Consider the following 13,578-nt stretch of genomic DNA (forward strand, 5'->3'; position numbering starts at 1 on the left):
CTAAGGTTGTGAATTCTAACAACATTAATAGAGAAATTGTTGTCCCTTTCTTGTGTCCTAATCCTAAGAATTCTTTGGAGAGATCCTTACATTCTTTGGATGTGGTGAGAGCTTTGAAATATATTGAAGCCACTAAAGATTTCAGGAAGACTTCTAGTCTATTTGTTATATTTTCTGGTTCTAGGAAAGGTCAGAAGGCTTCTGCTGTTTCCTTGGCTTCGTGGTTAAAGCTTTTGATTCATCAAGCTTATTTGGAGTCGAGGCCAAGCCCCGCCTCAGAGAATTACAGCTCATTCTACTAGATCAGTCTCCACTTCATGGGCTTTTAAGAACGAAGCTTCAGTTGATCAGATTTGCAAAGCAGCAACTTGGTCTTCTTTGCATACTTTACTAAATTCTACCGTTTTGATGTATTTGCTTCTTCGGAAGCAGTTTTTGGTAGAAAAGTTCTTCAGGCAGCTGTTCAGTTTGATTCTTCTGCTTATGATTTAAGTTTTCTTTTCATTTATGAGAATAAACTTATATTTTGAGTTGTGGATTAATTTTTTTCAGCGAAAAATGGCTGTTTTTATTTTATTCCTTCCTCTCTAGTGACTCTTGCGTGGAGTTCCACATCTTGGGTATTGCTATCCCATACATCACTAGCTCAGGGACTCTTGCCAATTACATTAAAGAAAACATAACTTATGTAAGAACTTACCTGATAAATTAATTTCTTTCATATTGGCAAGAGTCCATGAGGCCCACCCTTTTTATGGTGGTTATGTTTTTTTGTATAAAGCACAATTATTTCCAAATTCCTTTGTTGATGCTTTTTACTCCTTTCTTTATCATCCCACTTCTTGGCTATTCGTTAAACTGAATTGTGGGTGTGGTGAGGGGTGTATTTATAGGCATTTTGAGGTTTGGGAAACTTTGCCCTTCCTGGTAGGATTGTATATCCCATACGTCACTAGCTCATGGACTCTTGCCAATATGAAAGAAATTAATTTATCATGTAAGTTCTTACATAAATTATGTTTTTTTCGAGCTCATCTCTAGCTACATTTTTTTTTTTTTTTCAAAGGAGCTTTATTGAATAATTAAACAAATAGTATACAGATCAGTCGGTGATACGACACAAAAAGAAAATGCAGTTCAAACAAACATTTGAGTACATTATGGTGGACAAATCCATAGGAATCATTTTGCTCCATTTTTACATTTTTCATAAATTTTCCAGTACATATATATATATAGCTACATTTTTTATACTATATAGCATCTATTGGGATTTTTATTTATATATATATATATATATATATATATATATATATATATATATATATATATATATATATATAATTACTAGTAGTAACCAACACATGAGTGTACATACACATCTGTTCTCACATTAGGAGCATATATATATATATACCCATTTCCCTCTCCATTTGGAGTGCATTCTTACATCTTTGTTATGTACCACCATTAACATTTTTCTGGTGTGTTTTATCTATCCCTAGCCTAGAGCGCCAGTACTTAACCCTATCTTTTCCTAACACTTTTTCACCTAGGGGCTTATTTGAGGAAGCTCCCTTATACTTGGCAGTAGGGTAGTCTATAGCGCTCGCTCCACCCACTTTGCATACTCTCAGTGGGGGTGGCAAAGAGAGGTTCTAAAATGTTCACTTTCAGTTGCTCTCTATTTTGTGGCTTTTGTGTATTCAGACAGATATAAGATGGGGAAGTTTTTTGTGTATAAATAAAATAAAATTATCTGATCTCCCTGCAAGCTCAACCCATTTGAATAGGTTGTGGTTTCAACTAGGAAAACAATGCTATTACAGATACAATTTTTTTTTGGTCATAAATGTTATATTCTGCAGCTTGCATAACAAGTCATTAGAAGTACATTAAGGGGAAACCAATTTTACAGTACATTGTTCTTTTAAAGTTATCGTTACTGAAATAATGCAATTTTTCACAAAAGCTAGAAAACGGCTTCACTATCTGATCACAGTTTACTGATGTGAGACTTATCTAATGTATGGTTAAGAATTTTAAATATTTGAATATAATACATTACAATCAGTAGTAACAGAAATAAAAATACACAATTATGCCAAAAACATTCATATATCAATCATGGACTTAAATAAATTTTGTCTCAAAACAATCTCCAACTTTGGAAAAGTAATCAGAAAATAAAAATTGCCTGTAAATTTAAAGGACCGATTTAATGAAAAGATGTTATGCTCTAAAGAATGTAATTTAATCACGAACGACCCTATGTTATTATGTGCTTAACCTGGCAAATTGGTTAACCCCTTAGTGACCAGACCATTTTTCAATTTTCTTACCGTTAAGGACCAGGGCTATTTTTACATTTCTGCGGTGTTTGTGTTTAATCTTCCTCTTACTCATTTACTGTACCCACACATATTATATATTGTTTTTCTCACCATTAAATGGACTTTCTAAAGATACCATTATTTTTATCATATCATATAATTTACTATAATATTTTTTTTATAAAATATGATGAAAAAATGGAAAAAAAATACACTTTTTCTAACTTTGACCCACCAAAAAACACCCATGCTAAATAGTTTCTAAATTTTGTCCACAGTTTAAAAAATACCCAATGTTTACATCTACTTTGCTTTTTTTGCAGGTTGTAGGGCAATAAGTACAAGTAGCACTTTGCTATTTCTAAACCTTTTTATTTTTTTATTTTTTTTATTTGCGTAAGTTACATTTTAACACTGATATCGCTCAGGAATCCCCGAATAACCCTTTACATGTATATATTTTTTTTTTGTGGAAAGCTCAAAGTATTGATCTATGCCCATTTTGGTATATTTCGTGCCACTATTTCACCGCCAAATGCGATTAAATAAAAAAAAAATGTTCACTTTTTCACAATTTTAGGTTTCTCACTGTTATTATTTACAGTTTGTGCAATCATGGCACAAATGGTTGTAAATGATTCTCTGGGATCCCCTTTGTTCAGAAATAGCAGACATATATGGCTGTGGCATTGCTTTTTGGTAATTAGAAGGTTGCTAAATGACGCTGTGCACCACACTTGAATTATGCCCAGCAGTGGAGGGGTTAATTAGGTAGCTTGTAGGTAGGGTTGCCACCTGTCCCTTAAAATACAGAACACTTATAAGTTACACATGCTGCAGGGTGTGCAGGGAGGAATATAAATAGTGCTGTCCTGAAACACAATAAATGTTCCTCCCTGCACACCCTGCAGCATGTGTAACTCATAAGTGTCCAGGAAAACATGGCTGAGATGGCAACCCTACTTGTAGGGCTAATTTTAGCTTTAGTGTAGAGATCAGCCGTCCCATATCCCACCCCCTGATCCGTCCCTGACCCCTCTCAAACAGCTCTCTTCCCTCCCCCACCTCGCAATTGTCACCACCATCTTAAGTACTGGCAGAAAGTCTGCCTGTATATAAATAAAGTTTTATATATATATATATATATATATATACCCCCTTACCTCCCTGATCCCCCCAAACAGCTCTCTAAGCCTCCCCCCTTGACCTATTAGCCACCATCTTAGGTACTGTCAGCTGTCTGCCAGTACCCAGTTTGCTCTAAAGTATTAAAATTTTAAAAAAATAAAAAAACATTTTTTTTTCATAGTGTAGTGGCCCCCCTCCCAGATCGCTTTTCAGAAACGGATACCACATAGGATACCCCACCTCCCTCCTTCCCACTCACTGACGCAATGTAGCGTGGCGTAGCGGTCCAGCCCACTCCTGCCCCCCTTCACGCTCCCCTTCCAAATCTCCTTCCACCTCCTTCAGCGATGGGCCGCCCACTCACCTCCCTCCAAGCCCTGCCACGCTACCAACGATCAGCACCATTGCTGGCCAATGCAGAGAGGGCCACAGAGTGGCCCTCTCTGCATCGGTAGTTGCCTAAAGGGTATTGCACGATGCCTCAATATCGAGGCATCACTTCAATACCCTGAGAGTGGCTGGAAGCCATCACGATCTCTTCCAGCGCTCCGTTTAACTGAGGACATGCTATGTACATCCTTGGTCCTTAACTGTTGTGTTTTTTTTTTGAGGACGTATAAAGCACATCCTTGGTCCTTAAGGGGTTAATCACATAGATAAAGTACCACTTGAGAGCTGCTGGTCACAGCCACAGAGCCAATCAGCAGCGGCAGTCACATAGTTGAATTGTGCTACTACCGCTGCTAATTGGCCCTTTTGCAGGACATAAACATATAGCATTGCAGGTTCGCTATAGATAAATTAGAATGAGAGCATGTAAGTTTTTTTCACTATAATGGCCCTTTAATAGCTGCAAAAGTATAAATAGGGAAAATAACTGAAAAATAGACCAACTCTAAAATATTAAAATAATAAAAAATGTTCATTTAATTGACAAAATCATTGTAGATATATCTTAATATGACAAACTAATTAAAATTGTGTGTATTTTACTAAATTTTCCTGTAATTTATGTACTAGAATGCATCCAGTGGTCCAAAAAACTGACCCTACAACATTCTACTGTTATTTCTAGATTACTATAGAAGCTAAATGATATCTATTCCTTATTGGCCTCAGCAGAGGAGATAAGATAATCACACTGATTAGAATTTCCAAGATTTGTGTCCCTGGGCTGCAATTCAATCCAGATTTTACAGTTTAAAAGTTTTATAAAACATTTATTTCACATCTAGATCTTTTCAAATTAAATGCCTTAATGCATTTTATGTTTATATAAATGACTTTAATGTCCCTTTAAAGGAAATCTTAGGGTCTAACAAATGTTTGTTCATAGTGAGCCCAAAGATTTTAAACCGTAATAACTTTTATTAGAAGCATTTTTGCTAATGGAAGTATATTGCAAAAATGCTTCTATTTCAAATTGCCTATACACATTTCATTTTTTGACCTTTCTATCCCTTTAATTTACATACATAAAACAATGCCCTTTTTAGTAAAACATGGAGGTGTCGGTTGTGAGGGTCTCTGCAGATGTACATTTTAAAATTAATGTGTTAACATGTTGATAGAAGTCCCAAAAAAATCATGTTAAATGCAGATCTTTTGTCTATTGTAGGTGATGAAGATGGTGATGACACTGACAGCTGGGGAGTCAGGATGTATACACTACGTGAAACGCGCTGGGGCTGTGTTGGAGCCTGGATGTGTTATAGCTAAACTTCAGCTTGACGATCCCAGTCGGGTGCAACAGGTAAAATTGTATTAAATTTCTCAAATGCTCATGGTCCTTATTTTCTTTTTCTTTTAAAGGGACATAAAACCCAAATTCTTTCTTTCATGATCCAGATAATGAATACGATTTTAAACAACTTTCTAATTTACTTCTATTATCTAATTTGTTTCATTCTCTTGGTATCATTTGTTGAAGGAGCAGCGATGCACTAATGGTTTCTAACTGAACACATTGGTGAGCCAATCATAATCAATATATATATGCAGCTACCAATCGACAGCTAGAACCTAGGTTCTCTGCTGCTTCTGAGCTTGCCTAGATAAACCTTTCAGCAAAGGATAACAAAAGAAGGAAGCAAATTAAATGATAGAAGTAAATTGGAAATTTGTTTAAAATTGTATTTTATATCTGAATCATGAAAGAACATTTTTGGGTTTTATGTCCCTTTCATTTTATGTTATTGGTCTTTATTAATTGTCCAATATAAATATAAAAAAAACAGGCATTTTTAAGCAACTTTCTAATTTACTCCTATTATCAATTTTTCTTCGTTCTCTTGGTATCTTTATTTGAAAAAGCAGGAATGAAAGCTTAGGAGCTGGCCCATTTGTGGTTCTGGACCCTTGATGGCGCTTGCTAATTGGTGGCTACATTAAGGAATTTAGCACATTGCAGAGGGAGGGTTTTGCCCTCCCAATTTGCAACTCCACTTTAATTTAATTTGAGGTAGAAGGAAATGTATATTTGTGCACAACTGATATTGCAGTTTTCATTTTCAGTTAGTCATAATACCTACATCTGTTTTCATGGGAAGGGCAAAGCCATGACAAGCAGATTTATTAAGCAAATGAACATTCCCTTTTCTAAAGAAAATAAAAAAAAATCAATTTATTTTAAAGGGATATTATTACACAAAAAGGATATTCTTTTAATTTGTTTGTGTGTAATTTTTGTATTAGTGAGCATAGTGGCTAGCAGAAGGGTTACATACAAGCATTATTGCTCCTGAACAGAACACATAACCAGTGACTGACCGATCCTGCATTTTCATGCAATTCTTGCTGGCTCTTGTGTGACACTTTACTTATGTGTTTAACCCTTTTGCAGGAGTTAAAAACATATTACTAGTGTCAGTAATGTAAAAATTGCATGATCTATCAAATTAGGGTGTGCCATTTTCTCATTGGAATATTTCTTTAAGATACCATCTTACAGACACAAAAAAAGAGAAATGTGTCCCATACCAATTGGCTAATATAATCTATTTATGTTACTGCACTGTCATTTATTATCAGGCTGATCTCCACACGGGACCCCTGCCTCTGATTCATTGCACTTCTCTTCGAGGGGAGAAACTCCATCGTGTATTTCATTATGTGTTGGATAACTTAGTGAATGTCATGAACGGATACTGTCTTCCTGAGCCTTACTTCAGCAACAAGGTACATTAGCTGTGTGTATTTCCATATCCGTTTGCTCTGCCTGGTTTGGAAAGAATAAGAGAAAGGGACCGACAATATTTATTTTCCGATCTGTTTGCTTTGATAGAAGTTTTTGGTAATCCCAATGGGATCAGTCCTTCAACAGTAATCATTTTGCACTAACTATTGCTCAGATTCATTATTGTATAATTTGACCAATCTAAGGAATTTACACAAAAATAAAGACTTAAAGCGATAGTCTATTCAAAATGAAACTTTCATGATTCAGATAGAGCATGCAATTTTAAGCAACTGTTTGATTTACTCCTATTATCATTTTTTATTTGTTCTCTTGCTATCTTTATTTAAATGTAAGCATAGAAGCAACTGGGTAGCGCTTGCTGATGGGTGGCTACATTTAGACACCAATCAGAAAGTGCCACCCAGGTGCTGGAAAAAAAAAGGTCCGGCTCCTATGCTTACATTCTTGCTTTTTCAAATAAGGATAGCAAGAGAACGAATAAAAATTTGTAGTAGGAGTAAATTAGAAAGTTGCTTAAAATTGCATTTTCTACCTGGGGTAATCATTAGCCCTACGCATGCTTGCCTTTTGTCATTTAAACTGGGAAAAATGTCTGCCCTTAAGGGGTTAACCTATAATATCAATTCATAATCTGTGTGATTAAACATTTGATAGAATTTTAAGTAATTTTATAAATAACAAGTTTGAACATCCAACACTTAATTTAAATCATATATAAACATATTGATGATTGTATTTTAATTTGAGTGCAAATTTCATTGTTTATACAAGTGTGGTTTGAGAGACAGTTCTAGTTGCAGTGTATAAGGGGTATTATCATACCACAAATGCATATGTAAAACTGACAAAAAACACAATATTGCACAGTTTTCAAATGGCTCAGAATGCATTCAGATATGAAAAGCACTCCTGAACAATTTACCGTTGTGCCCCAATTGCAGGCAATACTCGGACATTTTTTTGGAGCCAAGACAGATTTTATAGTTGCCATAGCAATCTGATGCCTGGGTTTGTTCAAGCTTTGCTCTAAGTACTATACATCACATAGATTACACTTGTGATACAAACTACCTTCTCTCTAGTTCAGAAAAGATCTTATTTTCTACTATGTTATTTATTTATTTTTATTTATACTAGCACAAATTAAATCGTTTTTCCATTTTACCCATTATTCTTGTATAACTCGGCAGTTAAAAGACTGTGTGGAGAGGCTGATGAAGACACTTCGAGACCCATCTCTTCCATTGCTGGAGCTGCAGGACATCATGACGAGTGTGTCAGGACGCATTCCCCCAAACGTGGAGAAGTCCATTAAGAAAGAAATGGCTCAGTACGCCAGCAACATTACATCAGTGTTGTGCCAGTTTCCTAGTCAGCAGGTACAGCTGTGTGAAAAATACATTTGCCTGGAGAAAAAAATTGTACACATAGATTTTCTTTCCTGTTTTTAAAGGGACCTTGATAAGACAGTAAATTCATGATTTAGACAGAGCATATATTTTTAAACAACTTGTTAATTTACTTCTATTACTTAATTTGCATCCTTCTCTTATTATCCTTTGCTGAAAGGTTTATCTTGGCGAGATCAGAATTAGCAAAGAACCTAGGTTCTAGCTGCTGATTGGTGGCTGCATATATATACCTATAATAATTAGCTCACGCATGGGTTCATGTCGAAACCAGTAGTGCACTGCTGCTGCTCCTTCAACAAATGATACCAAGAAAATGAAACTGGAAAGTTGTTTAAAATTGTATGTTCTACCTAAATCATGAAAGAAAAAAAATTGGGTGTTGTAAAACAAAGAGCTAAAGCTAGAAATCCTTCTTTGTTTTATCAATACCTCTTCAGGAGATCACCAATACATTTCAATTGTTATTATGTGTTGTGCACGTACAAGACAAAGTACATCGATGATGTACAAGACCAGGGGACAATTTGATTGGAGGAGGCAGACAACACACTCCTGGTGTCACAAACACGTAGTGATATACTCTACACAGTATTAAAAGAATGCTCCTTTAAAGAGACATGAAACATTTTGAGATTATGATATAAAATGTCTAATTATGTATAGTTACAAAAAACAATATACATTTTTGCCCACTTTTCCTGTAATTGAACTGAATTGAAAGAGTGGCTTTTCAGATTCTGAGAACTGGAAGTGCACACTGTAGGCTTCACAATCATAACTCTGGTACATATCTATCCTTAATTAGCTTTGGCATAGGTGATAAGATAATATACTGCAAAATAATGTATTTTTTGCTAACAGAGTAGCAAGTGGTGGTTGGACTTGGGCCACTGAAAAACAAATGAAGCAAATAAAGTGTTAATGTGTTTAGAATGTTTTAAACTTCACTGGTATGTTACTTTATTGCAATACTACTGAAAACTATTGTAATTACAAGGTGTCCCTTTCAAATTTTTGGAAATCCAGAAATAATTGAAGTGATTGATTTAAACTTGACACTGATTTTGTTTTCCCAAGCCCCTTCAAATTACTTTCATCCTAGTTTAAGTAAAGTTATTAAACCAGAAGGTGATTGATGGTTACGTTTTATTGCTGATTGATGGTTACATTTTATTGCTCAGATTGCAAACATCTTAGACAGTCATGCGGCTACACTGAACCGAAAATCTGAACGGGAGGTTTTCTTCATGAACACACAAAGCATTGTGCAGCTGGTGCAAAGGTGAGATATCTTCTTGTGATTTATTTTCCAAAAGCGCATGGGGTGGGACAGAAGGCGGGCTCCCACTGCAGGAAGCTTCTTAGCCTTAATGGATTACTGAACACGACACAATATCATAATCAATCAATGCAGAATAAAGAGACAATGCAAAAGCACTTTGTTTGAATTTAAAAATGAGTAGTAGATTTGTTTCTGACAAAGGTCAAATTTAGTTAAATTTTTCTTCCTAATGAATCATGTGACAGCCATCAGCCAATCACAAAATGCACACATGTATATCCTGTGAAGTCTTACATATGCTCAGTAGGAGCTGGTGCCTCAGAAAGTGTGCATATTTAGATAATGGAAGTAAATTGGAATTTTTTTTAAATTGTGTTAAATCTGAATCATGAAAGTTTAATTTTGACTTGAGTGTCCCTTCAAAAATGCAGTAAAGTCAAAATGAAACTTTCATGATTCAGATAGAGCACACACATTTAAATAATTTTCCAGTTGACTTTTATTATCAAATTTGCTTTGTTCTTTTGCTATCCTTCGTTGAAAAACATACCTAGGTAGGCTCAGGAGCAGCAATACACTACTGGGAGCTAGCTGTTTATTACATGTATGAACAGGTTTATTTTCGAATGTGAAATAGCTCTTTTTGCTAATTGAAACCATTACCCATTGTCCTCGAGGTCCAATTAGCACAGCCGGCTATTTCACATTCAAATATAAACTTAAATAAGTAATTTCCCATACATGTAAATGGACAATGTACTTGGGCAAGTAACACCTTTTTTAAATTGTCTGGGCTCTCTCTCACCACCTACCACAGGGAGGTTGATTTATGTTTCTGTCTCTGTTTATATAGGTTTTCTAAACAGAGTGCTGCAGTATTCATATTTCTCCTGTTAAGTGTAGTCAGTCCACCGGTCATCATTACTTATGGGATATTAACTCCTCCCCAACAGGAAGTGCAAGAGGATCACCCAAGCAGAGCTGCTATATAGCTCCTCCCCTCTACGTCACACCCAGTCATTCTCTTGCACCCAACTAATAGATAGGATGTGTGAGAGGACTGTGGTGATTAAACTTAGTTTTTTATATCTTCAATCAAAAGTTTGTTATTTTAAACGACACCGGAGTGTGTTGTTTCCTTCTCAGGCAGAATTTGAAGAAGAATCTACCTGAGTTTTTGTATATGATCTTAGCGGACGTAACTAAGATCCGTTTGCTGTTCTCGGCCATTCTGAGGAGTAAGGTAACTTCAGATCAGGGGACAGCGGGCAGGTTCACCTGCAAAGAGGTATGTTGCAGTATATTATTTTCTAAGGAATGGAATTGACTTTGAAAATACTGCTAATACCGTTATAATGTAAGTACAGCCTTAAATGCAGTAGTAGCAACTGGTATCAGGCTGACATGTATATATGTTTACACTTAAGTATTTCTGGGGAATGGCACTTCACTGGGAAAATACTCTATGCATATAACTTTTAGCCTAACTTGCAGTGTGAGCGACTAGCAGCAGGCTTTTTAATGACATTTCATATATAAGATTTTAAACGTTTACTGGCATGTTAAATCGTTTAATTATCTGAGGTACTTGGTGAAAATTGTTTTGGGCTTTATTTTCCACATGGCTGTCGTTGTTTTAAATTAAAACAGTTTACTGAGCTTCCCTCACTGTTGTAGTGTGAGTGGGAGGGGCCTATTTTGGCGCTTTTACTACGCATCAGAAATTCAGTCACAGTCTGTCTTTTTCTCCCTGCATGATCCAGGACGTCTCCACAGAGCTCAGGGGTCTTCAAAACTAATTTTGAGGGAGGTAATCACTCACAGCAGACCTGTGAGACTGTGCTTGACTGTGATAAAAACGCTTATATTGTCAATTGTTATACGTTTTTTTCTGATATTAAGGGTTAATCATCCATTGCTAATGTGTGCAATCCTTTGCTAAATTTGGTTTATATAACTAATCCGGTTCATTTTTATTCAACTGTGTCAGTTTTTTGTGTGCTTCTTAAAGGCACAGTAACGTTTTTACATATTGCTTGTAAATTTAGTTGAAAAGTATTTCCAAGCTTGCTAGTCTAATTGCTAGTTTGTTTAAACATGTCTGACACAGAGGAAACTCTTTGTGCAATATGTTCAAAAGCCAAGGTGGAGCCCAATAGAAATTTATGTACTAATTGCATTGATGCTACTTTAAATAAAAGTCAATCTGTACATGTTAAGCAACATTCACCAGACAACGAGGGGGAAGTTATGCCGACTAACTTGCCTCACGTGTCAGTACCTGCATCTCCCGCTCAGGAGGTGCGTGATATTGTAACGCCAAGTACATCAGGGCGGCCATTACAAATCACTTTACAAGACATGGCTAATGTTATGACTGAAGTTTTGTCTAAATTGCCAGAACTTAGAGGTAAACGAGATCACTCTGGGATGAGAACAGAGTATACTGATAATGCTAGGGCCATGTCTGATACTGCGTCACAATATGCAGAGCATGAGGACGGAGAGCTTCATTCTGCGGGTGACGGATCTGATCCAAATAAATTGGATTCAGACATTTCAAATTTTAAGTTCAAGCTGGAAAACCTCCGTGTATTGCTAGGGGAGGTGTTAGCGGCTCTGAATGATTGTAACACAGTTGCAATCCCAGAGAAAATGTGTAGGTTGGATAAATATTTTGCGGTACCGACGAGTACTGACGTTTTTCCTATACCTAAGAGACTTACTGAAATTATTACTAAGGAGTGGGACAGACCCGGTGTGCCTTTCTCACCCCCTCCTACATTCAGAAAAATGTTTCCAATAGACGCCACCACACGGGACTTATGGCAAACGGTCCCTAAGGTGGAGGGAGCAGTTTCTACTTTAGCTAAGCGTACCACTATCCCGGTAGAGGATAGCTGTGCCTTTTCAGATCCAATGGATAAAAAGTTAGAGGGTTACCTTAAGAAAATGTTTGTTCAACAAGGTTTTATATTACAACCCCTTGCATGCATTGCGCCTGTCACGGCTGCGGCAGCATTTTGGTTTGAGTCTCTGGAAGAGACCCTTGACTCAGCGACATTAGATGAGATTTCACTTAAGCTTAAAACCCTTAAGCTAGCTAATTCATTTATTTCTGATGCCGTAGTACATTTAACTAAACTTACGGCTAAGAATTCCGGATTCGCCATTCAGGCACACAGAGCGCTGTGTCTAAAATCCTGGTAAGCTGATGTAACTTCTAAATCGAAACTACTTAACATACCTTTCAAGGGGCAGACTTTATTCGGGCCCGGTTTGAAAGAAATTATCGCTGATATTACGGGAGGTAAAGGCCATGCCCTGCCTCAAGACAGAGCCAAACCCAGGGCTAGACAGTCTAATTTTCGTGCCTTTCGTAATTTCAAGGCAGGAGCAGCTTCAACTTCCTCTGCTCCAAAACAGGAAGGAGCTGTTGCTCGCTACAGACAAGGCTGGAAACCTAACCAGGCCTGGAACAAGGGCAAGCAGGCCAGAAAGCCTGCTGCTGCCTCTAAGACAGCATGAAGTGAGGGCCCCCGATCCGGTAACGGATCTAGTGGGGGGCAGACTCTCTCTCTTCGCCCAGGCTTGGGCAAGAGATGTCCAGGATCCCTGGGCGTTGGAGATCATATCTCAGGGGATATCTTCTGGACTTCAAAGCTTCTCCTCCACAAGGGAGATTTCACCTTTCAAGGTTGTCAACAAACCAGACAAAGAAAGAGGCGTTTCTACGCTGTGTACAAGACCTTTTACTGATGGGAGTGATCCATCCAGTTCCGCGGTCGGAACACGGACAAGGGTTTTACTCAAATCTGTTTGTGGTTCCCAAAAAAGAGGGAACCTTCAGACCAATATTGGATTTAAAGATCCTAAACAAATTCCTAAGAGTTCCATCATTCAAGATGGAAACTATTCGGACAATCTTACCCATGATCCAAAGAGGTCAGTACATGACCACAGTGGATTTAAAGGATGCTTACCTTCACATACCGATTCACAGAGAACATTACCGGTATCTAAGGTTTGCCTTCCTAGACAAGCATTACCAGTTTGTAGCTCTTCCCTTCGGGTTGGCTACAGCTCCAAGAATATTTACAAAGGTTCTGGGCCCTCTTCTGGCGGTACTAAGACCGCGAGGAATCTCGGTAGCTCCGTACCTAGACGACATTCTGATACAAGCGTCAAGCTTTCAAACTGCCAAGTCTCATACAGAGTTAGTGC

General features: G+C 37.1%; 1 protein-coding gene across 1 annotated transcript in view; it reads left to right on the plus strand.

Moving 5' to 3' along the window:
• Window positions 1–13,578, plus strand: part of ACACA (acetyl-CoA carboxylase alpha) — a 1,007,059-nt gene that overhangs the window by 250,333 nt on the left and 743,148 nt on the right. The window contains exons 19-22 of the mRNA XM_053706820.1: window positions 5,080–5,214; window positions 6,492–6,638; window positions 7,851–8,039; window positions 9,254–9,354. Of these exons, the coding sequence (XP_053562795.1) occupies window positions 5,080–5,214; window positions 6,492–6,638; window positions 7,851–8,039; window positions 9,254–9,354 (572 nt within the window). The remainder of the gene's footprint in view (window positions 1–5,079; window positions 5,215–6,491; window positions 6,639–7,850; window positions 8,040–9,253; window positions 9,355–13,578) is intronic.

This window comes from Bombina bombina, chromosome 3 (genome assembly GCF_027579735.1).
Source record: "Bombina bombina isolate aBomBom1 chromosome 3, aBomBom1.pri, whole genome shotgun sequence".
Classification (NCBI taxonomy): Eukaryota; Metazoa; Chordata; class Amphibia; order Anura; family Bombinatoridae; genus Bombina; species Bombina bombina.